We start from the raw sequence: 27,500 nt of genomic DNA on the forward strand, positions 1-27,500 counted from the left end.
CAGCCCATTGCGGACAGTCTGAAGACTGATGGAGAGATTGTGTGTTCCTGGTGTAACTCATGCAGTTGTTGCTGCCATCCTATACCTGTCCCAAAGGTGTGATGTTCAGATGTACTGATCCTGTGCAGGTGTTGTTACACGTGGTCTGCCACTGCGAGGACGATCAGCTGTCTGTCCTGTCTCCCTGTAGCGCTGTCTTAGGCTTCTCACAGTACAGACATTGCAATTTATTGCCCTGGCAACATCTGCAGTCCTCATGCCTCCTTGCAGCATGCCTAAGGCACATTCACGCAGATGAGCAGGGACCCTGGGCATCTTTCTTTTGGCGTTTTTCAGAGTCAGTAGAAAGTCCTCTTTAGTGTCCTAAGTTTTCATAACTGGGACCTTAATTGCCTACGGTCTGTAAGCTGTTAGTGTCTTAACGACCGTTCCACAGGTGCATGTTCATTAATTGTTTATGGTTCATTGAACAAGCATGGGAACCAGTGTTTAAACCCTTTACAATTAAGATCTTTGAAGTAATTTGGATTTTTACGAATTATCTTTGAAAGACGAGGTCCTGAAAAAGAGACGTTTCTTTTTTTGCTGAGTTTACCTGACCAGGCATGTAATATCTGGCATGAGGAAGAAGATCACTGAATCCTCTTCTCTTCTCCCCTCTTCTCTTCTCCTCTCCTCTCCTCTTGTCCTCTCCTCTCCTCTTGTCTCATTCCCTCTCCTCTCCTCTCCTCTCCTCCCTCTCCTCTCCTTCCTCTCCTCTCCTCTCCTCTCCTCTCTCTCTCTCCCTCTCTCTCTTCATCCCCTTCCTTCCTTCCTTATTTTCCTCCCTCCCTCCCCCTCACTCTCTCTCTCTCCTCAGATCCCACTCCATCCTCTGATGGATGGGTTGATTCAGGAAGTTATTAACCTGGCTTTCAAACACTTCAAGTACAAGGAGGGCTACCTCGGTCCCAACACAGGGAACATGCACATGGTGGCTGACCTCTATGCTGAGGTGGTGGGGGTCGTAGCACAGTCCAGGTAGGAGGGTGCACGCGCACACACACACACACACACACACACACACACACACACACACACACACACACACACACACACACACACACACACACACACACACACACACACACACACACACACACACACACACACATACACAGATGGCGATGGTAAAAGATGATTGTACCTCTGTGTGATGTAGTGTGTGATGTAGTGTGTGATTTGAGCTGTTGGTCATTACTGACACCATTATAGTGATGGAAGGTTGTTGGTGTATTATAGTGATGGAAGGTTGTTGGTGTATTATAGTGATGGAAGGTTGTTGGTGTATTATAGTGATGGAAGGTTGTTGGTGTATTATAGTGATGGAAGGTTGTTGGTGTATTATAGTGATGGAAGGTTGTTGGTGTATTATAGTGATGGAAGGTTGTTGGTGTATTATAGTGATGGAAGGTTGTTGGTGTATTATAGTGATGGAAGGTTGTTGGTGTATTATAGTGATGGAAGGTTGTTGGTGTATTATAGTGATGGAAGGTTGTTGGTGTATTATAGTGATGGATTGTTGGTGTATTATAGGAAAGGTTGTTGGTGTATTATAGTGATGGAAGGTTGTTGGTGTATTATAGTGATGGAAGGTTGTTGGTGTATTATAGTGATGGAAGGTTGTTGGTGTATTATAGTGATGGAAGGTTGTTGGTGTATTATACTGATGGAAGGTTGTTGGTGTATTATAGTGATGGAAGGTTGTTGGTGTATTATAGTGATGGAAGGTTGTTGGTGTATTATAGTGATGGAAGGTTGTTGGTGTATTATAGTGATGGAAGGTTGTTGGTGTATTATAGTGATGGAAGGTTGTTGGTGTATTATAGTGATGGAAGGTTGTTGGTGTATTATAGTGATGGAAGGTTGTTGGTGTATTATAGTGATGGAAGGTTGTTGGTGTATTATAGTGATGGAAGGTTGTTGGTGTATTATAGTGATGGAAGGTTGTTGGTGTATTATAGTGATGGAAGGTTGTTGGTCCATTATAGTGATGGAAGGTTGTTGGTGTATTATAGTGATGGAAGGTTGTTGGTGTATTATAGTGGATGGAATAGTGGTTGTTGGTGTATTATAGTGATGGAAGGTTGTTGGTCCATTATAGTGATGGAAGGTTGTTGGTGTATTATAGTGATGGAAGGTTGTTGGTGTATTATAGTGATGGAAGGTTGTTGGTGTATTATAGTGATGGAAGGTTGTTGGTGTATTATAGTGATGGAAGGTTGTTGGTGTATTATACTGATGGAAGGTTGTTGGTCCATTATACTGATGGAAGGTTGTTGGTGTATTATAGTGATGGAAGGTTGTTGGTGTATTATACTGATGGAAGGTTGTTGGTGTATTATAGTGATGGAAGGTTGTTGGTGTATTATAGTGATGGAAGGTTGTTGGTGTATTATAGTGATGGAAGGTTGTTGGTCCATTATAGTGATGGAAGGTTGTTGGTGTATTATAGTGATGGAAGGTTGTTGGTGTATTATACTGATGGAAGGTTGTTGGTGTATTATAGTGATGGAAGGTTGTTGGTGTATTATAGTGATGGAAGGTTGTTGGTGTATTATAGTGATGGAAGGTTGTTGGTGTATTATACTGATGATTGTTGGTCCATTATACTGATGGAAGGTTGTTGGTGTATTATAGTGATGGAAGGTTGTTGGTGTATTATAGTGATGGAAGGTTGTTGGTGTATTATAGTGATGGAAGGTTGTTGGTGTATTATAGTGATGGAAGGTTGTTGGTCCATTATAGTGATGGAAGGTTGTTGGTGTATTATAGTGATGGAAGGTTGTTGGTGTATTATAGTGATGGAAGGTTGTTGGTGTATTATAGTGATGGAAGGTTGTTGGTGTATTATAGTGATGGAAGGTTGTTGGTCCATTATACTGATGGAAGGTTGTTGGTGTATTATAGTGATGGAAGGTTGTTGGTGTATTATAGTGATGGAAGGTTGTTGGTCCATTATAGTGATGGAAGGTTGTTGGTGTATTATAGTGATGGAAGGTTGTTGGTGTATTATAGTGATGGAAGGTTGTTGGTGTATTATAGTGATGGAAGGTTGTTGGTGTATTATACTGATGGAAGGTTGTTGGTGTATTATAGTGATGGAAGGTTGTTGGTGTATTATACTGATGGAAGGTTGTTGGTGTATTATAGTGATGGAAGGTTGTTGGTGTATTATACTGATGGAAGGTTGTTGGTCCACAGATACACAGTATTTTGGTGGTTTTCGGAGGGGGTGTTATGCCTCTCAGTAATCCAGTGAGGCCCAACTACTATAACCTCTTTACAGATTATCTCCCAATAGCCTGATATGGAACACACATTATCTCCTAATAGTCTGGTTCGGCACACACATTATCTCCCAATAGCCTGATACGGAACACACATTATCTCCCAATAGTCTGGTTCGTTGGTCACATTATACTCCCAATAGCCTGTTGGAACACACATTATCTCCTAATAGTCTGGTTCGGCACACACATTATCTCCCAATAGCCTGATATGGAACACACATTATCTCCCAATAGCCTGATATGGAACACACATTATCTCCCATAGCCTGATACGGAAGGTTTATCTCCCAATAGCCTGATATGGAACACACATCAATAGCCTGGTACAGAACATTATTATCTCCCAATAGCCTGGTACAGAACACACATTATCCCCAATAGCCTGATATGGAACACACATTATCTCCCAATAGCCTGATATGGAACACACATTATCTCCCAATAGCCTGATACGGAACACACATTATCTCCTATAGTCTGGTTCGGAAGGTTTTCTCCCAATAGCCTGATATGGAACACACATTATCTCCTAATAGTCTGGTTCGGCACACACATTATCTCCCATAGCCTGAAGTACGGAACACATTATCTCCTAATAGTCTGGTTGGTTATTCCCAATAGCCTGATATGGAACACACATTATCTCCTAATAGTCTGGTTCGGCACACACATTATCTCCCAATAGCCTGATACGGAACACACATTATCTCCCAATAGCCTGATATGGAACACACATTATCTCCCAATAGCCTGGTACGGAACACATATTATCTCCCAATAGCCTGGTACAGAACACACATGATCTCCCAATAGCCTGATACGGAATACACATTATCTCCCAATAGCCTGATATGGAACACACATTATCTCCCAATAGTCTGGTTCGGCACACACATTATCTCCCAATAGCCTGATATGGAACACACATTATCTCCCAATAGCCTGGTACGGAACACACATTATCTCCAGTAGCCTGATACGGAACACACATTATCTCCCAATAGCCTGGTAACGACACACAGATTATCTCCCAATAGCCTGATACGGAACACACATTATCTCCCAATAGCCTGGTACGGAACACACATTATCTCCCAATAGTCTGGTTCGGAACACACATTATCTCCCAATAGCCTGATATGAAACACACATTATCTCCCAATAGCCTGATACGGAACACACATTATCTCCCAATAACCTGATACGGAACACACATTATCTCCCAATAGCCTGATATGGAACACACATTATCTCCCAATAGCCTGATACGGAACACACATTATCTCCCAATAGCCTGATATGGAACACACATTATCTCCCAATAGCCTGATACGGAACACACATTATCTCCCAATAGCCTGATACGGAACACACATTATCTCCCAATAGCCTGATACGGAACACACATGATCTCACAATAGCCTGATACGGAACACACATTATCTCCCAATAGCCTGATACGGAACACACATGATCTCACAATAGCCTGATACGGAACACACATTATCTCACAATAGCCTGATACGGAACACACATTATCTCCCAATAGCCTGATACGGAACACACATTATCTCCCAATAACCTGATACGGAACACACATTATCTCCCAATAGCCTGATACGGAACACACATGATCTCACAATAGCCTGATACGGAACACACATTATCTCCCAATAGCCTGATACGGAACACACATGATCTCACAATAGCCTGATACGGAACACACATTATCTCCCAATAGCCTGATACGGAACACACATGATCTCACAATAGCCTGATACGGAACACACATGATCTCACAATAGCCTGATACGGAACACACATGATCTCACAATAGCCTGGTAAGAGATGCAACACAACTAAATACACAAACAAACAAACAAAGCAACAGCAAGGACATGGAGATAACTGTAGCTGTATAAACTGTATACAGACACTGTTAGCTGTATGTATAAAGATGTATCAGATTGGCGTGATAAGTGACGTATTACCTCCCGTGTGTGTCTGTGCTACCAGATTCCCTGCTGTGAGGAAGAAGTTCATCTCTGAGCTGAAGGAGTTGAGACAGAAGGAACAGAACCACTATGTTTTCCAGTCTACCATCAGCCTCATCATGGGAGTCAAGTTCTTCAGGATTAAGATGTACCCTGTGGAGGACTTCGAGGCCTCCTTCCAGTTCATGCAGGTGTGTGTGTGTGTGTGTGTGTGTGTGTGTGTGTGTGCGTGCGTGCGTGCGTGCGTGCGTGCGTGCGTGCGCGCGCGTGCGCGCGCGTGCGTGTGTGTAGTGGATGTGTATCGTTACTGCCTCGTCGAGACCTTGATGTTCAGGTGCAGGTGCAGTAATCTGTAAGCTGCTCTGACAGGCAAAATGGCCACGTTTGCTTTTCTGGTTCAGTGGTGTTGACTGAGCTTCTTGTCATGTGTCGTGACTGAATACATTCAGTATTCATGTATGTTTTGTTTGGTGTGTCTCTCAGTTTATCTTAAGTGTTGTAGGAGTGTGTATAATCATATGATATATATATATAACTCTCTCTAGGAGTGTGTATAATGATGTATGTATATATATTTAACTCTCTCTAGGAGTGTGTATAATGATGTATATATTTAACTCTCTAGGAGTGTGTATAATGATGTATATATATATATATTTAACTCTCTCTAGGAGTGTGTATAATGATGTATATATATATAACTCTCTCTAGGAGTGTGTATAATGATGTATATATATAACTCTCTCTAGGAGTGTGCCCAGTATTTCCTGGAGGTGAAGGATAAGGACATTAAACATTCTCTAGCTGGACTCTTCGTAGAGATACTGGTTCCTGTAGCTGCAGTAAGTCTACCCTAAACCAGTCTGTCTCTACACCAGTCTGTCTATACACCAGTCTGTCTATACACCAGTCTGTCGCTGTACCAGTCTGTCTCTACACCAGTCTGTCTCTACACCAGTCTGTCTCTACACCAGTCTGTCTATACACCAGTCTGTCGCTGTACCAGTCTGTCTCTACACCAGTCTGTCTATACACCAGTCTGTCTATACACCAGTCTGTCTCTACACCAGTCTGTCTCTACACCAGTCTGTCTCTACACCAGTCTGTCTATACACCAGTCTGTCGCTGTACCAGTCTGTCTCTACACCAGTCTGTCTATACACAGGTCTGTCTCTGTACCAGTCTGTATCTACACCAGTCTGTCTCTACACCAGTCTGTCTCTACACCAGTCTGTCTATACACCAGTCTGCCTATACACCAGTCTGTCGCTGTACCAGTCTGTCTCTACACCAGTCTGTCTATACACCAGTCTGTCTCTACACCAGTCTGTCTATACACCAGTCTGTTCTACACCAGTCTGTCTATACACCAGTATGTCTATACACCAGTCTGTCTCTACACCAATCTGTCTCTACACCAGTCTGTATCAACACCAGTCCGTCTATACACCAGTCTGTCTCTACACCAGTCTGTATCAACACCAGTCTGTCTCTACACCAGTCCGTCTATACACCAGTCTGTCTCTACACCAGTCTGTATCAACACCAGTCCGTCTATACACCAGTCTGTCTCTGTACCAGTCTGTCTCTACACCAGTCTGTCTATACACCAGTCTGTCTATACACCAGTCTGTCTCTACACCAGTCTGTCTCTACACCAGTCTGTCTATACACCAGTCTGTCTCTGTACCAGTCTGTCTCTACACCAGTCTGTCTATACACCAGTCTGTCTATACACCAGTCTGTCTATACACCAGTCTGTCTCTGTACCAGTCTGTATCAACACCAGTCTGTCTCTACACCAGTCTGTCTCAACACCAGTCTGTCTATACACCAGTCTGTCTATACACCAGTCTGTATCAACACCAGTCTACCCTACACCAGTCTGTCTCTACACCAGTCTGTCTATACACCAGTCTGTCTCTACACCAGTCTGTCTCTACACCAGTCTGTATCAACACCAGTCTGTATCAACACCAATCTGTCTATACACCAGTCTGTATCTACACCAGTCTGTCTCTACACCAGTCTGTCTATACACCAGTCTGTCTCTACACCAGTCTGTCTCTACACCAGTCTGTCTCTGTACCAGTCTGTCTATACATCAGTCTGTCTATACACCAGTCTGTCTCTACACCAGTCTGTCTATACACCAGTCTGTCTCTACACCAGTCTGTCTCTGTACCAGTCTGTCTCTACACCAGTCTGTCTATACACCAGTCTGTCTCTACACCAGTCTGTCTCTACACCAGTCTGTCTATACACCAGTCTGTCTCTACACCAGTCTGTCTCAACACCAGTCTGTCTCTACACCAGTCTGTTCTACACCAGTATGTCTATACACCAGTCTGTCTCTACACCAGTCTGTCTCAACACCAGTCTGTCTCTACACCAGTCTGTTCTACACCAGTATGTCTATACACCAGTCTGTCTCTACACCAGTCTGTTCTACACCAGTCTGTCTATACACCAGTCTGTCTCTACACCAGTCTCTCTCTGTACCAGTCTGTCTCTACACCAGTCTGTCTATACACCAGTCTGTCTCTACACCAGTCTGTCTCTACACCAGTCTGTCTATACACCAGTCTGTATCAACACCAGTCTACCCTACACCAGTCTGTCTCTACACCAGTCTGTCTATATACCAGTCTGTCTCTACACCAGTCTGTCTCTACACCAGTCTGTATCAACACCAGTCTGTATCAACACCAATCTGTCTATACACCAGTCTGTATCTACACCAGTCTGTCTCTACACCAGTCTGTCTATACACCAGTCTGTCTCTACACCAGTCTGTCTCTACACCAGTCTGTCTCTGTACCAGTCTGTCTATACATCAGTCTGTCTATACACCAGTCTGTCTCTACACCAGTCTGTCTATACACCAGTCTGTCTCTACACCAGTCTGTCTCTGTACCAGTCTGTCTCTACACCAGTCTGTCTATACACCAGTCTGTCTCTACACCAGTCTGTCTCTACACCAGTCTGTCTATACACCAGTCTGTCTCTACACCAGTCTGTCTCAACACCAGTCTGTCTCTACACCAGTCTGTTCTACACCAGTATGTCTATACACCAGTCTGTCTCTACACCAGTCTGTCTCAACACCAGTCTGTCTCTACACCAGTCTGTTCTACACCAGTATGTCTATACACCAGTCTGTCTCTACACCAGTCTGTTCTACACCAGTCTGTCTATACACCAGTCTGTCTCTACACCAGTCTCTCTCTGTACCAGTCTGTCTCTACACCAGTCTGTCTATACACCAGTCTGTCTCTACACCAGTCTGTCTCTACACCAGTCTGTCTCTACACCAGTCTGTCTCTACACCAGTCTGTCTCAACACCAGTCTGTCTCTACACCAGTCTGTTCTACACCAGTCTGTCTATACACCAGTCTGTCTCTACACCAGTCTGTCTATACACCAGTCTGTCTATACACCAGTCTGTCTCTACACCAGTCTGTCTCTACACCAGTCTGTCTCTACACCAGTCTGTCTATACACCAGTCTGTCTCTACACCAGTCTGTTCTACACCAGTCTGTCTATACACCAGTCTGTCTATACACCAGTCTGTATCAACACCAGTCTGTCTATACACCAGTCTGTCTCTACACCAGTCTGTCTCTACACCAGTCTGTATCAACACCAGTCTGTATCAACACCAATCTGTCTATACACCAGTCTGTATCTACACCAGTCTGTCTATACACCAGTCTGTCTCTGTACCAGTCTGTCTATACACCAGTCTGTCTCTACACCAGTCTGTCTCTACACCAGTCTGTCTCTATAGTCTGTCTCTGTACCAGTCTGTCTATACATCAGTCTGTCTATACACCAGTCTGTCTCTACACCAGTCTGTCTCTACACCAGTCTGTCTATACACCAGTCTGTCTCTACACCAGTCTGTCTCTGTACCAGTCTGTCTATACACCAGTCTGTCGCTGTACCAGTCTGTCTCTACACCAGTCTGTCTCTACACCAGTCTGTCTCTACACCAGTCTGTCTCTACACCAGTCTGTCTATACACCAGTCTGTCGCTGTACCAGTCTGTCTCTACACCAGTCTGTCTATACACAGGTCTGTCTCTGTACCAGTCTGTATCTACACCAGTCTGTCTCTACACCAGTCTGTCTCTACACCAGTCTGTCTATACACCAGTCTGCCTATACACCAGTCTGTCGCTGTACCAGTCTGTCTCTACACCAGTCTGTCTATACACCAGTCTGTCTCTACACCAGTCTGTCTATACACCAGTCTGTTCTACACCAGTCTGTCTATACACCAGTATGTCTATACACCAGTCTGTCTCTACACCAATCTGTCTCTACACCAGTCTGTATCAACACCAGTCCGTCTATACACCAGTCTGTCTCTACACCAGTCTGTATCAACACCAGTCTGTCTCTACACCAGTCCGTCTATACACCAGTCTGTCTCTACACCAGTCTGTATCAACACCAGTCCGTCTATACACCAGTCTGTCTCTGTACCAGTCTGTCTCTACACCAGTCTGTCTATACACCAGTCTGTCTAGTCTGTCTCTCTACACCAGTCTGTCTCTACACCAGTCTGTCTATACACCAGTCTGTCTCTGTACCAGTCTGTCTCTACACCAGTCTGTCTATACACCAGTCTGTCTATACACCAGTCTGTCTATACACCAGTCTGTCTCTGTACCAGTCTGTATCAACACCAGTCTGTCTCTACACCAGTCTGTCTCAACACCAGTCTGTCTATACACCAGTCTGTCTATACACCAGTCTGTATCAACACCAGTCTACCCTACACCAGTCTGTCTCTACACCAGTCTGTCTATACACCAGTCTGTCTCTACACCAGTCTGTCTCTACACCAGTCTGTATCAACACCAGTCTGTATCAACACCAATCTGTCTATACACCAGTCTGTATCTACACCAGTCTGTCTCTACACCAGTCTGTCTATACACCAGTCTGTCTCTACACCAGTCTGTCTCTACACCAGTCTGTCTCTGTACCAGTCTGTCTATACATCAGTCTGTCTATACACCAGTCTGTCTCTACACCAGTCTGTCTATACACCAGTCTGTCTCTACACCAGTCTGTCTCTGTACCAGTCTGTCTCTACACCAGTCTGTCTATACACCAGTCTGTCTCTACACCAGTCTGTCTCTACACCAGTCTGTCTATACACCAGTCTGTCTCTACACCAGTCTGTCTCAACACCAGTCTGTCTCTACACCAGTCTGTTCTACACCAGTATGTCTATACACCAGTCTGTCTCTACACCAGTCTGTCTCAACACCAGTCTGTCTCTACACCAGTCTGTTCTACACCAGTATGTCTATACACCAGTCTGTCTCTACACCAGTCTGTTCTACACCAGTCTGTCTATACACCAGTCTGTCTCTACACCAGTCTCTCTCTGTACCAGTCTGTCTCTACACCAGTCTGTCTATACACCAGTCTGTCTCTACACCAGTCTGTCTCTACACCAGTCTGTCTATACACCAGTCTGTATCAACACCAGTCTACCCTACACCAGTCTGTCTCTACACCAGTCTGTCTATACACCAGTCTGTCTCTACACCAGTCTGTCTCTACACCAGTCTGTATCAACACCAGTCTGTATCAACACCAATCTGTCTATACACCAGTCTGTATCTACACCAGTCTGTCTCTACACCAGTCTGTCTATACACCAGTCTGTCTCTACACCAGTCTGTCTCTACACCAGTCTGTCTCTGTACCAGTCTGTCTATACATCAGTCTGTCTATACACCAGTCTGTCTCTACACCAGTCTGTCTATACACCAGTCTGTCTCTACACCAGTCTGTCTCTGTACCAGTCTGTCTCTACACCAGTCTGTCTATACACCAGTCTGTCTCTACACCAGTCTGTCTCTACACCAGTCTGTCTATACACCAGTCTGTCTCTACACCAGTCTGTCTCAACACCAGTCTGTCTCTACACCAGTCTGTTCTACACCAGTATGTCTATACACCAGTCTGTCTCTACACCAGTCTGTCTCAACACCAGTCTGTCTCTACACCAGTCTGTTCTACACCAGTATGTCTATACACCAGTCTGTCTCTACACCAGTCTGTTCTACACCAGTCTGTCTATACACCAGTCTGTCTCTACACCAGTCTCTCTCTGTACCAGTCTGTCTCTACACCAGTCTGTCTATACACCAGTCTGTCTCTACACCAGTCTGTCTCTACACCAGTCTGTCTCTACACCAGTCTGTCTCTACACCAGTCTGTCTCAACACCAGTCTGTCTCTACACCAGTCTGTTCTACACCAGTCTGTCTATACACCAGTCTGTCTCTACACCAGTCTGTCTCTACACCAGTCTGTCTATACACCAGTCTGTCTCTACACCAGTCTGTCTCTACACCAGTCTGTCTCTACACCAGTCTGTCTATACACCAGTCTGTCTCTACACCAGTCTGTTCTACACCAGTCTGTCTATACACCAGTCTGTCTATACACCAGTCTGTATCAACACCAGTCTGTCTATACACCAGTCTGTCTCTACACCAGTCTGTCTCTACACCAGTCTGTATCAACACCAGTCTGTATCAACACCAATCTGTCTATACACCAGTCTGTATCTACACCAGTCTGTCTCTACACCAGTCTGTCTATACACCAGTCTGTCTCTGTACCAGTCTGTCTATACACCAGTCTGTCTATACACCAGTCTGTCTCTACACCAGTCTGTCTCTACACCAGTCTGTCTCTGTACCAGTCTGTCTATACATCAGTCTGTCTATACACCAGTCTGTCTCTACACCAGTCTGTCTATACACCAGTCTGTCTCTACACCAGTCTGTCTCTGTACCAGTCTGTCTCTACACCAGTCTGTCTATACACCAGTCTGTCTCTACACCAGTCTGTCTCTACACCAGTCTGTCTATACACCAGTCTGTCTCTACACCAGTCTGTCTCAACACCAGTCTGTCTATACACCAGTCTGTCTATACACCAGTCTGTATCAACACCAGTCTACCCTACACCAGTCTGTCTCTACACCAGTCTGTCTATACACCAGTCTGTCTCTACACCAGTCTGTCTCTACACCAGTCTGTCTCTGTACCAGTCTGTATCAACACCAGTCTGTATCAACACCAATCTGTCTATACACCAGTCTGTATCTACACCAGTCTGTCTCTACACCAGTCTGTCTATACACCAGTCTGTCTCTACACCAGTCTGTCTCTGTACCAGTCTGTATCTATCACTCCTCATATCTTCTCATATCCCCTCATATCCTCTCACATCTCTCTCACACCTCTCATATCTTCTCATATCCCCTCATATCCCATCACATCTCTCTCACACCTCTCATATCTTCTCATATCCCCTCATATCCTCTCACATCTCTCTCACACCTCTCATATCTTCTCATATCTCCTCATATCCTCTCACATCTCTCTCACACTCCTCATATCTTCTCATATCTTCTCATATCCTCTCACATCTCTCTCACACCTCTCATATCTTCTCATATCTCCTCATATCCCCTCATATCTATCTCACACTCCTCATATCTTCTCATATCCCCTCATATCCTCTCACATCTCTCTCACACTCCTCATATCTTCTCATATCCTCTCACATCTCTCTCACACTCCTCATATCTTCTCATATCCTCTCATATCTTCTCATATCCTCTCATATCTTATAATGTCCTCTCACATCTCTCTCATATCTTCTCATATCCTCTCACATCTCTCTCACATCCCCTCATATCTTCTCATATCCTCTCATATCTTCTCATACCCTCTCACATCCCCTCATATCTTCTCATATCTTCTCATATCCTCTCATATCTTCTCATACCCTCTCACATCTCTCTCACATCTCTCTCATATCTTCTCATATCCTCTCACATCTCTCTCATATCTTCTCATATCTTCTCATATCCTCCCATATCCTCTCATATCCTCTCATATCTTCTCATATCTCTCTCATATCTCATAGTCTCTCATGTCTAATATAGTGTACCTCTAACTCTACTTCATGTTGTAATGTGCCTAATCAATCAATAATGTCACTGGAGATATTAGTCCCCCGTAGCCGCAGTACATATCTCTCTCTATACCATATCTTGAAATCTCTCATATCTAATATACTGTACCTGTCCTGTACATTGGTATATGTGTAACCCCTCTGCTCTGTGTATGACCTATGACCTTTTCCCTTTGACCTTGCAGACGGTGAAGAACGAGGTGAATGTTCCGTGTCTGAGGAACTTTGTAGAAAGTCTGTATGACACTACGCTGGACCTGTCCTCTAGGAAGAAGCACTCTCTGGTCAGTCTATATCACACTATTACTGTACTGGTCAGTCTATACCACACTATTACTGTACTGGTCAGTCTATACCACACTATTACTGTACTGGTCAGTCTATACCACACTATTTATTACTGTACTAGTCAGTCTATACCACACTATTACTGTACTGGTCAGTCTATATCACACTATTACTGTACTGGTCAGTCTATACCACACTATTACTGTGCTGGTCAGTCTATACCACAATATTACTGTACTAGTCAGTCTATACCACACTATTACTGTACTGGTCAGTCTATATCACACTATTACTGTACTGGTCAGTCTACACCACACTATTACTGTGCTGGTCAGTCTATACCACACTATTACTGTGCTGGTCAGTCTATACCACACTATTACTGTACTGGTCAGTCTATACCACTCTATTACTGTGCTGGTCAGTCTATACCAGTCTATTATTGTACTGGTCAGTCTATTACTGTACTGGTCAGTCTATACCACACTATTACTGTACTGGTCAGTCTATACCACACTATTACTGTGCTGGTCAGTCTATACCACTATATTACTGTACTGGTCAGTCTATACCACACTATTACTGTACTGGTCAGGCTATACCACACTATTACTATACCGGTCTGTCAATACCACACTATTACTGTACTGGTCAGTCTATACCACTATATCACTGTACTGGTCAGGCTATACCACACTATTACTGTACCGGTCTGTCTATACCACACTATTACTGTACTGGTCAGTCTATACCACTATATTACTGTACTGGTCAGTCTATACCACACTATTACTGTACTGGTCAGTCTATACCACACTATTACTGTACTGGTCAGTCTATACCACTATATTACTGTACTGGTCAGTCTATACCACACTATTACTGTACTGGTCAGGCTATACCACACTATTACTGTACCGGTCTGTCTATACCACACTATTACTGTACTGGTCAGTCTATACCACTATATTACTGTACTGGTCAGTCTATACCACACTATTACTGTGCTGGTCAGTCTATACCACACTATTACTGTCCTGGTCAGTCTATACCACACTATTACTGTACTGGTCAGTCTATACCACTATATTACTGTACTGGTCAGTCTATACCACACTATTACTGTGCTGGTCAGTCTATACCACACTATTACTGTGCTGGTCAGTCTATACCACACTATTACTATACTGGTCAGTCTATACCAGTCTATTACTATACTGTTCAGTCTATTACTGTACTGGTCAGTCTATACCACTCTATTAGTGTACTGGTCAGTCTATACCACACTATTACTGTACTGGTCAGTCTATACCACACTATTACTGTACTGGTCAGTCTACCACACTATTACTGTACTGGTCAGTCTATACCACACTATTACTGTACTGGTCAGTCTATTAGTGTACTGGTCAGTCTAATACTGTACTGGTCAGTCTATACCACACTATTACTGTACTGGTCAGTCTATACCACACTATTACTGTACTGGTCAGATTATCCTTTTACAGATTTCAGCATAAGTCTCCTTTCCTCACCTACCACTGATTAATGAATGGACTCCAGGTGTAGTCTGGTCCCATAGTATTAATGAATAGACTCCAGGTATATTCTGGTCCCATAGTATTAATGAATGGACTCCAGGTATATTCTGGTCCCATAGTATTAATGAATGGACTCCAGGTATAGTCTGGTCCCATAGTATTAATGAATGGACTCCAGGTGTAGTCTGGTCCCCATAGTATTAATGAATAGACTCCAGGTATAGTCTGGTCCCATAGTATTAATGAATAGACTCCAGGTATATTCTGGTCCCATAGTATTAATGAATGGACTCCAGGTGTAGACTGGTCCCCATAGTATTAATGAATGGATTCCAGGTGTATTCTGGTCCCCATAGTATTAATGAATAGACTCCAGGTGTATTCTGGTCCCATAGTATTAATGAATGGACTCCAGGTATAGTCTGGTCCCCATAGTATTAATGAATGGACTCCAGGTATATTCTGGTCCCATAGTATTAATGAATGGACTCCAGGTATAGTCTGGTCCCATAGTATTAATGAATAGATTCCAGGTGTATTCTGGTCCCATAGTATTAATGAATGGACTCCAGGTATAGTCTGGTCCCATAGTATTAATGAATGGACTCCAGGTGTAGTCTGGTCCCCATAGTATTAATGAATAGACTCCAGGTGTAGTCTGGTCCCATAGTATTAATGAATGGACTCCAGGTATAGTCTGGTCCCCATAGTATTAATGAATAGACTCCAGGTGTAGTCTGGTCCCATAGTATTAATGAATGGACTCCAGGTGTAGTCTGGTCCCATAGTATTAATGAATGGACTCCAGGTATAGTCTGGTCCCATAGTATTAATGAATGGACTCCAGGTATAGTCTGGTCCCATAGTATTAATGAATGGACTCCAGGTATAGTCTGGTCCCATAGTATTAATGAATGGACTCCAGGTATAGTCTGGTCCCATAGTATTAATTAATGGACTCCAGGTATATTCTGGTCCCATAGTATTAATGAATGGACTCCAGGTATATTCTGGTCCCATAGTATTAATGAATGGACTCCAGGTGTAGTCTGGTCCCATAGTATTAATGAATGGACTCCAGGTGTAGTCTGGTCCCATAGTATTAATGAATGGACTCCAGGTGTCGTCTGGTCCCATAGTATTAATTAATGGACTCCAGGTATAGTCTGGTCCCCATAGTATTAATGAATGGACTCCAGGTATATTCTGGTCCCATAGTATTAATGAATGGACTCCAGGTATATTCTGGTCCCATAGTATTAATGAATGGACTCCAGGTGTAGTCTGGTCCCATAGTATTAATTAATGGACACCAGGTATATTCTGGTCCCATAGTATTAATGAATGGACTCCAGGTATATTCTGGTCCCATAGTATTAATGAATGGACTCCAGGTGTAGTCTGGTCCCATAGTATTAATTAATGGACTCCAGGTATATTCTGGTCCCATAGTATTAATGAATGGACTCCAGGTGTAGTCTGGTCCCATAGTATTAATTAATGGACTCCAGGTATATTCTGGTCCCATAGTATTAATGAATGGACTCCAGGTGTCGTCTGGTCCCATAGTATTAATTAATGGACTCCAGGTATATTCTGGTCCCATAGTATTAATGAATGGACTCCAGGTATATTCTGGTCCCATAGTATTAATGAATGGACTCCAGGTATAGTCTGGTCCCATAGTATTAATGAATGGACTCCAGGTGTAGTCTGGTCCCATAGTATTAATGAATGGACTCCAGGTGTAGTCTGGTCCCATAGTATTAATGAATGGACTCAGGTGTAGTCTGGTCCCATAGTATTAATGAATGGACTCCAGGTGTAGTCTGGTCCCATAGTATTAATGAATGGACTCCAGGTGTAGTCTGGTCCCCATAGTATTAATGAATGGACTCCAGGTTTAGTCTGGTCCCATAGTATTAATGAATGGACTCCAGGTGTAGTCTGGTCCCATAGTATTAATGAATGGACTCCAGGTATAGTCTGGTCCCATAGTATTAATGAATAGACTCCAGGTGTAGTCTGGTCCCATAGTATTAATTAATGGACTCCAGGTGTCGTCTGGTCCCATAGTATTAATGAATGGACTCCAGGTATATTCTGGTCCCATAGTATTAATGAATGGACTCCAGGTATAGTCTGGTCCCATAGTATTAATGAATAGATTCCAGGTGTATTCTGGTCCCATAGTATTAATGAATGGACTCCAGGTATAGTCTGGTCCCATAGTATTAATGAATGGACTCCAGGTGTAGTCTGGTCCCATAGTATTAATGAATAGACTCCAGGTGTAGTCTGGTCCCATAGTATTAATGAATGGACTCCAGGTATAGTCTGGTCCCCATAGTATTAATGAATAGACTCCAGGTGTAGTCTGGTCCCATAGTATTAATGAATGGACTCCAGGTGTAGTCTGGTCCCATAGTATTAATGAATGGACTCCAGGTATAGTCTGGTCCCATAGTATTAATGAATGGACTCCAGGTATAGTCTGGTCCCATAGTATTAATGAATGGACTCCAGGTATAGTCTGGTCCCATAGTATTAATGAATGGACTCCAGGTATAGTCTGGTCCCATAGTATTAATTAATGGACTCCAGGTATATTCTGGTCCCATAGTATTAATGAATGGACTCCAGGTATATTCTGGTCCCATAGTATTAATGAATGGACTCCAGGTGTAGTCTGGTCCCATAGTATTAATGAATGACTCCAGGTGTAGTCTGGTCCCATAGTATTAATGAATGGACTCCAGGTGTCGTCTGGTCCCATAGTATTAATTAATGGACTCCAGGTATAGTCTGGTCCCCATAGTATTAATGAATGGACTCCAGGTATATTCTGGTCCCATAGTATTAATGAATGGACTCCAGGTATATTCTGGTCCCATAGTATTAATGAATGGACTCCCGGTGTAGTCTGGTCCCATAGTATTAATTAATGGACTCCAGGTATATTCTGGTCCCATAGTATTAATGAATGGACTCCAGGTATATTCTGGTCCCATAGTATTAATGAATGGACTCCAGGTGTAGTCTGGTCCCATAGTATTAATTAATGGACTCCAGGTATATTCTGGTCCCATAGTATTAATGAATGGACTCCAGGTGTAGTCTGGTCCCATAGTATTAATTAATGGACTCCAGGTATATTCTGGTCCCATAGTATTAATGAATGGACTCCAGGTGTAGTCTGGTCCCATAGTATTAATGAATGGACTCCAGGTATAGTCTGGTCCCATAGTATTAATTAATGGACTCCAGGTATATTCTGGTCCCATAGTATTAATGAATGGACTCCAGGTATATTCTGGTCCCATAGTATTAATGAATGGACTCCAGGTGTAGTCTGGTCCCATAGTATTAATGAATGGACTCCAGGTGTAGTCTGGTCCCATAGTATTAATGAATGGACTCCAGGTGTCGTCTGGTCCCATAGTATTAATTAATGGACTCCAGGTATAGTCTGGTCCCCATAGTATTAATGAATGGACTCCAGGTATATTCTGGTCCCATAGTATTAATGAATGGACTCCAGGTATATTCTGGTCCCATAGTATTAATGAATGGACTCCAGGTGTAGTCTGGTCCCATAGTATTAATTAATGGACTCCAGGTATATTCTGGTCCCATAGTATTAATGAATGGACTCCAGGTATATTCTGGTCCCATAGTATTAATGAATGGACTCCAGGTGTAGTCTGGTCCCATAGTATTAATTAATGGACTCCAGGTATATTCTGGTCCCATAGTATTAATGAATGGACTCCAGGTGTAGTCTGGTCCCATAGTATTAATTAATGGACTCCAGGTATATTCTGGTCCCATAGTATTAATGAATGGACTCCAGGTGTCGTCTGGTCCCATAGTATTAATTAATGGACTCCAGGTATATTCTGGTCCCATAGTATTAATGAATGGACTCCAGGTATATTCTGGTCCCATAGTATTAATGAATGGACTCCAGGTATAGTCTGGTCCCATAGTATTAATGAATGGACTCCAGGTGTAGTCTGGTCCCATAGTATTAATGAATGGACTCCAGGTGTAGTCTGGTCCCATAGTATTAATGAATGGACTCCAGGTGTAGTCTGGTCCCATAGTATTAATGAATGGACTCCAGGTGTAGTCTGGTCCCATAGTATTAATGAATGGACTCCAGGTGTAGTCTGGTCCCCATAGTATTAATGAATGGACTCCAGGTATAGTCTGGTCCCATAGTATTAATGAATGGACTCCAGGTGTCGTCTGGTCCCATAGTATTAATGAATGGACTCCAGGTATAGTCTGGTCCCATAGTATTAATGAATAGACTCCAGGTGTAGTCTGGTCCCATAGTATTAATTAATGGACTCCAGGTGTCGTCTGGTCCCATAGTATTAATGAATGGACTCCAGGTATATTCTGGTCCCATAGTATTAATGAATGGACTCCAGGTATAGTCTGGTCCCATAGTATTAATGAATAGATTCCAGGTGTATTCTGGTCCCATAGTATTAATGAATGGACTCCAGGTATAGTCTGGTCCCATAGTATTAATGAATGGACTCCAGGTGTAGTCTGGTCCCCATAGTATTAATGAATAGACTCCAGGTGTAGTCTGGTCCCATAGTATTAATGAATGGACTCCAGGTATAGTCTGGTCCCCATAGTATTAATGAATAGACTCCAGGTGTAGTCTGGTCCCATAGTATTAATGAATGGACTCCAGGTGTAGTCTGGTCCCATAGTATTAATGAATGGACTCCAGGTATAGTCTGGTCCCATAGTATTAATGAATGGACTCCAGGTATAGTCTGGTCCCATAGTATTAATGAATGGACTCCAGGTATAGTCTGGTCCCATAGTATTAATGAATGGACTCCAGGTATAGTCTGGTCCCATAGTATTAATTAATGGACTCTAGGTATATTCTGGTCCCATAGTAATAATGAATGGTCTCCAGGTATATTCTGGTCCCATAGTATTAATGAATGGACTCCAGGTGTAGTCTGGTCCCATAGTATTAATGAATGGACTCCAGGTGTAGTCTGGTCCCATAGTATTAATGAATGGACTCCAGGTGTCGTCTGGTCCCATAGTATTAATTAATGGACTCCAGGTATAGTCTGGTCCCATAGTATTAATGAATGGACTCCAGGTATATTCTGGTCCCATAGTATTAATGAATGGACTCCAGGTATATTCTGGTCCCATAGTATTAATGAATGGACTCCAGGTGTAGTCTGGTCCCATAGTATTAATTAATGGACTCCAGGTATATTCTGGTCCCATAGTATTAATGAATGGACTCCAGGTATATTCTGGTCCCATAGTATTAATGAATGGACTCCAGGTGTAGTCTGGTCCCATAGTATTAATTAATGGACTCCAGGTATATTCTGGTCCCATAGTATTAATGAATGGACTTCAGGTGTAGTCTGGTCCCATAGTATTAATTAATGGACTCCAGGTATATTCTGGTCCCATAGTATTAATGAATGGACTCCAGGTGTCGTCTGGTCCCATAGTATTAATTAATGGACTCCAGGTATATTCTGGTCCCATAGTATTAATGAATGGACTCCAGGTATATTCTGGTCCCATAGTATTAATGAATGGACTCCAGGTATAGTCTGGTCCCATAGTATTAATGAATGGACTCCAGGTGTAGTCTGGTCCCATAGTATTAATGAATGGACTCCAGGTGTAGTCTGGTCCCATAGTATTAATGAATGGACTCCAGGTGGTCTGGTCCCATAGTATTAATGAATGGACTCCAGGTGTAGTCTGGTCCCATAGTATTAATGAATGGACTCCAGGTGTAGTCTGGTCCCCATAGTATTAATGAATGGACTCCAGGTATAGTCTGGTCCCATAGTATTAATGAATGGACTCCAGGTGTCGTCTGGTCCCATAGTATTAATGAATGGACTCCAGGTATAGTCTGGTCCCATAGTATTAATGAATAGACTCCAGGTGTAGTCTGGTCCCATAGTATTAATTAATGGACTCCAGGTGTCGTCTGGTCCCATAGTATTAATGAATGGACTCCAGGTATATTCTGGTCCCATAGTATTAATTAATGGACTCCAGGTGTCGTCTGGTCCCATAGTATTAATGAATAGACTCCAGGTATATTCTGACTCCAGTATTAATGAATGGACTCCAGGTCGTCTGGTCCCATAGTATTAATGAATGGACTCCAGGTATAGTCTGGTCCCATAGTATTAATGAATGGACTCCAGGTGTCGTCTGGTCCCATAGTATTAATGAATGGACTCCAGGTATAGTCTGGTCCCATAGTATTAATGAATGGACTCCAGGTATAGTCTGGTCCCATAGTATTAATGAATGGACTCCAGGTATAGTCTGGTCCCATAGTATTAATGAATGGACTCCAGGTATATCTGGTCCCATAGTATTAATTAATGGACTCCAGGTGTCGTCTGGTCCCATAGTATTAATGAATGGACTCCAGGTATATTCTGGTCCCATAGTATTAATGAATGGACTCCAGGTGTCGTCTGGTCCCATAGTATTAATGAATGGACTCCAGGTATAGTCTGGTCCCATAGTATTAATGAATGGACTCCAGGTGTCGTCTGGTCCCATAGTATTAATGAATGGACTCCAGGTATAGTCTGGTCCCATAGTATTAATGAATGGACTCCAGGTATAGTCTGGTCCCATAGTATTAATTAATGGACTCCAGGTGTCGTCTGGTCCCATAGTATTAATGAATAGACTCCAGGTATATTCTGGTCCCATAGTATTAATGAATGGACTCCAGGTATAGTCTGGTCCCATAGTATTAATGAATGGACTCCAGGTATAGTCTGGTCCCATAGTATTAATGAATGGACTCCAGGTATAGTCTGGTCCCATAGTATTAATGAATGGACTCCAGGTATAGTCTGGTCCCATAGTATTAATGAATGGACTCCAGGTATAGTCTGGTCCCATAGTATTAATGAATGGACTCCAGGTATAGTCTGGTCCCATAGTATTAATGAATGGACTCCAGGTGTAGTCTGGTCCCATAGTATTAATGAATGGACTCCAGGTGTCGTCTGGTCCCATAGTATTAATGAATGGACTCCAGGTGTAGTCTGGTCCCATAGTATTAATGAATGGACTCCAGGTATAGTCTGGTCCCATAGTATTAATGAATGGACTCCAGGTATAGTCTGGTGCCATAGTATTAATGAATGGACTCCAGGTATAGTCTGGTCCCATAGTATTAATTAATGGACTCCAGGTGTCGTCTGGTCCCATAGTATTAATTAATGGAGTCCAGGTGTCGTCTGGTCCCATAGTATTAATTAATGGACTCCAGGTATAGTCTGGTCCCATAGTATTAATTAATGGACTCCAGGTATAGTCTGGTCCCATAGTATTAATTAATGGACTCCAGGTGTCGTCTGGTCCCATAGTATTAATTAATGGACTCCAGGTGTCGTCTGGTCCCATATTATTAATTAATGGACTCCAGGTATAGTCTGGTCCCATAGTATTAATGAATGGACTCCAGGTATAGTCTGGTCCCATAGTATTAATGAATAGACTCCAGGTATAGTCTGGTCCCATAGTATTAATGAATGGACTCCAGGTATAGTCTGGTCCCATAGTATTAATGAATGGACTCCAGGTATAGTCTGGTCCCATAGTATTAATGAATGGACTCCAGGTGTCGTCTGGTCCCATAGTATTAATGAATAGACTCCAGGTGTAGTCTGGTCCCATAGTATTAATGAATAGACTCCAGGTATAGTCTGGTCCCATAGTATTAATGAATGGACTCCAGGTATAGTCTGGTCCCATAGTATTAATGAATGGACTCCAGGTGTCGTCTGGTCCCATAGTATTAATGAATAGACTCCAGGTGTAGTCTGGTCCCATAGTATTAATGAATGGACTCCAGGTATAGTCTGGTCCCATAGTATTAATGAATGGACTCCAGGTATAGTCTGGTCCCATAGTATTAATGAATGGACTCCAGGTGTCGTCTGGTCCCATAGTATTAATGAATGGACTCCAGGTGTCGTCTGGTCCCATAGTATTAATGAATGGACTCCAGGTATATTCTGGTCCCATAGTATTAATGAATGGACTCCAGGTGTCGTCTGGTCCCATAGTATTAATGAATGGACTCCAGGTATAGTCTGGTCCCATAGTATTAATGAATGGACTCCAGGTGTCGTCTGGTCCCATAGTATTAATGAATGGACTCCAGGTATAGTCTGGTCCCATAGTATTAATGAATGGACTCCAGGTATAGTCTGGTCCCATAGTATTAATGAATGGACTCCAGGTATAGTCTGGTCCCATAGTATTAATGAATGGACTCCAGGTAGTCTGGTCCCATAGTATTAATGAATGGACTCCAGGTGTCGTCTGGTCCCATAGTATTAATGAATGGACTCCAGGTATAGTCTGGTCCCATAGTATTAATGAATGGACTCCAGGTATAGTCTGGTCCCATAGTATTAATGAATGGACTCCAGGTGTCGTCTGGTCCCATAGTATTAATGAATGGACTCCAGGTATAGTCTGGTCCCATAGTATTAATGAATGGACTCCAGGTATAGTCTGGTCCCATAGTATTAATGAATGGACTCCAGGTATAGTCTGGTCCCATAGTATTAATGAATGGACTCCAGGTGTCGTCTGGTCCCATAGTATTAATGAATGGACTCCAGGTATAGTCTGGTCCCATAGTATTAATGAATGGACTCCAGGTATAGTCTGGTCCCATAGTATTAATGAATGGACTCCAGGTATAGTCTGGTCCCATAGTATTAATGAATGGACTCCAGGTATAGTCTGGTCCCATAGTATTAATTAATGACAGGAGAAGAGGAGGGGGGGTATGTGGTGTTGGGACACAGCCCATTGATGTATTTATGGACTGCTGGTTTCTTTCAATAGTTGTTGTCGTTGTTTTTGTTTTTGTGTGTGGTTGTTTATTTGTCCCCTTGTGGCTTTCACTACCTCCTTCGAATGGTGCTAGAAATGTCATCCGCATACTCAACATGTTTGTTTTGTTTGTGGATTCTTCAAATACCCTCCATCCAGCCAACCAGACGTTAAGACCAGACTTCAATAGACTGTCTGTCACTCCTCTTCTTCCTCCTCCTCACTCCTTCTTTACCAATATGTTTTTTTTTCACGATGAGTACAGACATGTTGTTCTTCCTCATACCGACACACCCCTACCCTTCAATTTGTACTCTACCGACGGACAGAGAGAGTGGGAGAAGGGTGTGGGGAGAGAGAGAAAGACAGAGACAGAAGAGCTGGGATAGTGTGTGTGTATGAAAGAGACAGAGAGAGAGACAGAGAGAGAGACAGAGAGAGAGAGAGAGACAGAGAGGGAGACAGAGAGAGAGAGAGAGAGAGAGAGAGAGAGAGAGAGAGAGAGAGAGAGAGAGAGAGAGAGAGAGAGACAGAGAGACACAGAGAGAGAGACAGAGAGAGACAGAGAGAGAGACAGAGAGAGAGAGAGAGCGAGGAAGGAAGGAAGGAAGGAAGGAAGGAAGGAAGGAAGGAAGGAAGGAAGGAAGGAAGGAAGGAGAGACAAGATATCAGATGATATTTACTGACAGACTACTCATCTGATACATTCCTATCATACCTCAACCAGTTTAAAAGCATTACCTACATATGCCTGCCGGTCTGAGAGTGGTATTTGAGACTTAATGTAATAGAATATATTTAATGATCATTGTGAGACATTAACACTGAAACAGACACACAGGTGTGAGAGGACCACGGTTGGCACCAATCTGAAACTCCATACAACCTTGTTGAATGAGTACATGTAATGAAAAATAATGTATTGTAGTGTAGTGTAGTGTAATGTAGTTTAATGTAGTGTAATGACATGTAGTGTAAAACAATGTAGTGTAATGTAATGTAGTGTAATGTCATGTAGTGTAATGTCATGTAGTGTAGTGTAGTGTAGTGTAGTGTAGTGTAGTGTAGTGTAATATCATGCAGTGTGGTGTAGTGTAATGTCATGTAATGTAATGTGTTGAATGTAATGTAATGTAGTGTGTTGTAATGTAGTGTAATATCATGTAGTGTAGTGTAGTGTAATGTGATGTAATGTCATGTCGTGTAAAACAATGTGGTGTAATGTCATGTAGTGTAATGTAATGTCCTGGATGAGATATATCTCTACTCCCTGCCCATAATGTAGTGTAGTGTAGTGTAATGTAATGTCCTGTTGTGTAATGTCATGTAGTATAGTGTAATGTCCTGTCGTATAGTGCAATGTAGTGTAGTGTAATGTAATGTCGTGTAGTATAATGTCATTTAGTGTAGTGTAATGTCATGTCATGTAATGTAGTGTAGTGTAATGTAGTGTAATGGCATGTAGTGTAGTGTAATGGCATGTAGTGTAATGTCGTATAGTATAATGTCATGTAGTATAGTGTAATGTCATGTAGTATAGTGTAATGTAGTGTAATGGCATGTAGTGTAATGTCATGTAGTATAGTGTAATGTCATGTAGTGTTGTGTAATGTACTGTAGTGTAGTGTAATGTCATGTAGTGTAATGACATGTAGTGTAATGTCATGTAGTATAGTGTAATGTCGTGTAGTATAGTGTAATGTCATGTAGTATAGTGTAATGTCGTGTAGTATAGTGTAATGTCATATAGTATAGTGTAATGTCGTGTAATGTCATGTAGTGTAATGTCATGTAGTGTCGTGTAATGTAACATAGTGTAATGTCATGTAGGGTAATAGCATGTAATGTACTGTAATGTCATGTAATGTAGTGTAATGTCATGTAATGTACTGTAATGTCATGTAATGTAGTGTAATGTCATGTAGTGTAGTGTAATGTCATGTAGTGTAATGCCAGGTAGTGTAATGCCATGTCGTGTAATGTCATGTAGTGTAATGTCATGTAGTGTAGTGTAATGTCATGTAGTGTAGTGTAATGTCATGTAGTGTAGTGTAATTTAGTATAGTGTAATGTCATGTAGTGTAGTGTAGTGTAATGTCATGTAGTGTAATGTCCTGTAATGTAGTGTAATGCCAGGTAGTGTAATGCCATGTCATGTAATGTCATGTAGTGTAATGTCATGTAGTGTAGTGTAATGTCATGTAGTGTAGTGTAATTTAGTATAGTGTAATGTCATGTAGTGTAGTGTATTGTAGTATAGTGTAATGTCATGTAGTGTAATGTAGTGTAATGTCATGTAGTGTAGTGTCATGTAGTATAGTGTAATGTCATGTAGTGTAATGTAGTGTAGTGTCATGTAGTGTAGTGTTATGTAGTGTAATGTAGTGTAGTGTCATGTAGTGTAGTGTAATGTCGTGTAGTGTAGTGTAATGTCGTGTAGTATAGTGTAATGTCGTGTAGTATAGTGTAATGTCATGTAGTGTAATGTAGTGTAATGTCATGTAGTGTAGTGTAATATCATGTAGTGTAGTGTAAAACAATGTAGTGTAATGTAGTGTAGTGTCATGTAGTGTAGTGTTATGTAGTGTAATGTAGTGTAGTGTCATGTAGTGTAGTGTTATGTAGTGTAATGTAGTGTAGTGTCGTGTAGTGTAGTGTCATGTAGTGTAGTGTAATGTAGTGTAGTGTCATGTAGTGTAGTGTTATGTAGTGTAATGTAGTGTAGTGTCATGTAGTGTAGTGTAATGTGGTGTAGTGTAGTGTAATGTCGTGTAGTATAGTGTAATGTCGTGTAGTATAGTGTAATGTCATGTAGTGTAATGTAGTGTAATGTCATGTAGTGTAGTGTAATATCATGTAGTGTAGTGTAAAACAATGTAGTGTAATGTAGTGTAGTGTCATGTAGTGTAGTGTTATGTAGTGTAATGTAGTGTAGTGTCATGTAGTGTAGTGTTATGTAGTGTAATGTAGTGTAGTGTCATGTAGTGTAGTGTAATGTAGTGTAGTGTCATGTAGTGTAATGTAATATCATGTAGTGTAGTGTAATGTAGTGTAGTGTCATGTAGTGTAATGTGGTATAGTGTAGTGTGATATCATGTAGTGTAGTGTCATGTAGTGTAGTGTAATGTAGTGTAGTGTCATGTAGTGTAATGTAATGTAATGTAATATCATGTAGTGTAGTGTAATGTCGTGTAGTGTAATGTAGTGTAGTGTTATGTGGTGTAGTGTAATGTAGTGTTATGTGGTATAGTGTAATGTCGTGTAGTGTAATGTAGTGTAGTGTTATGTGGTATAGTGTAGTGTAATGTAGTGTTATGTGGTATAGTGTAGTGTAATGTAGTGTTATGTGGTATAGTGTAATGTAGTGTAGTGTAATGTCATGTAGTGTGTATGGATCCATGATGAGTTGTTGTTCTCTGTCTCCA

General features: G+C 42.2%; 1 protein-coding gene and 1 long non-coding RNA gene across 7 annotated transcripts in view; both read left to right on the forward strand.

Moving 5' to 3' along the window:
- LOC118379798 (protein furry homolog) overlaps positions 1-27,500 on the forward strand; it is a 189,981-nt gene that overhangs the window by 53,942 nt on the left and 108,539 nt on the right. The window contains 4 exon segments of the mRNA XM_052521747.1: positions 860-1,020; positions 5,349-5,517; positions 6,076-6,168; positions 13,531-13,629. Of these exon segments, the coding sequence (XP_052377707.1) occupies positions 860-1,020; positions 5,349-5,517; positions 6,076-6,168; positions 13,531-13,629 (522 nt within the window).
- On the forward strand, positions 1,607-3,232 carry LOC127930660 (uncharacterized). 6 transcript variants are annotated; one of them, XR_008138643.1, is made up of 5 exons: positions 1,607-1,850; positions 2,126-2,152; positions 2,288-2,530; positions 2,905-3,039; positions 3,121-3,232. It is a non-coding gene; the product is annotated as an uncharacterized LOC127930660 (long non-coding RNA). The 6 variants fall into 6 exon arrangements; XR_008138641.1 differs by having other exon boundaries at positions 2,905-2,985; positions 3,121-3,224; XR_008138638.1 differs by having other exon boundaries at positions 2,288-2,368; positions 2,504-2,530; positions 2,743-3,224.

This window comes from Oncorhynchus keta, chromosome 6 (genome assembly GCF_023373465.1).
Source record: "Oncorhynchus keta strain PuntledgeMale-10-30-2019 chromosome 6, Oket_V2, whole genome shotgun sequence".
NCBI lineage: Eukaryota > Metazoa > Chordata > Actinopteri > Salmoniformes > Salmonidae > Oncorhynchus > Oncorhynchus keta.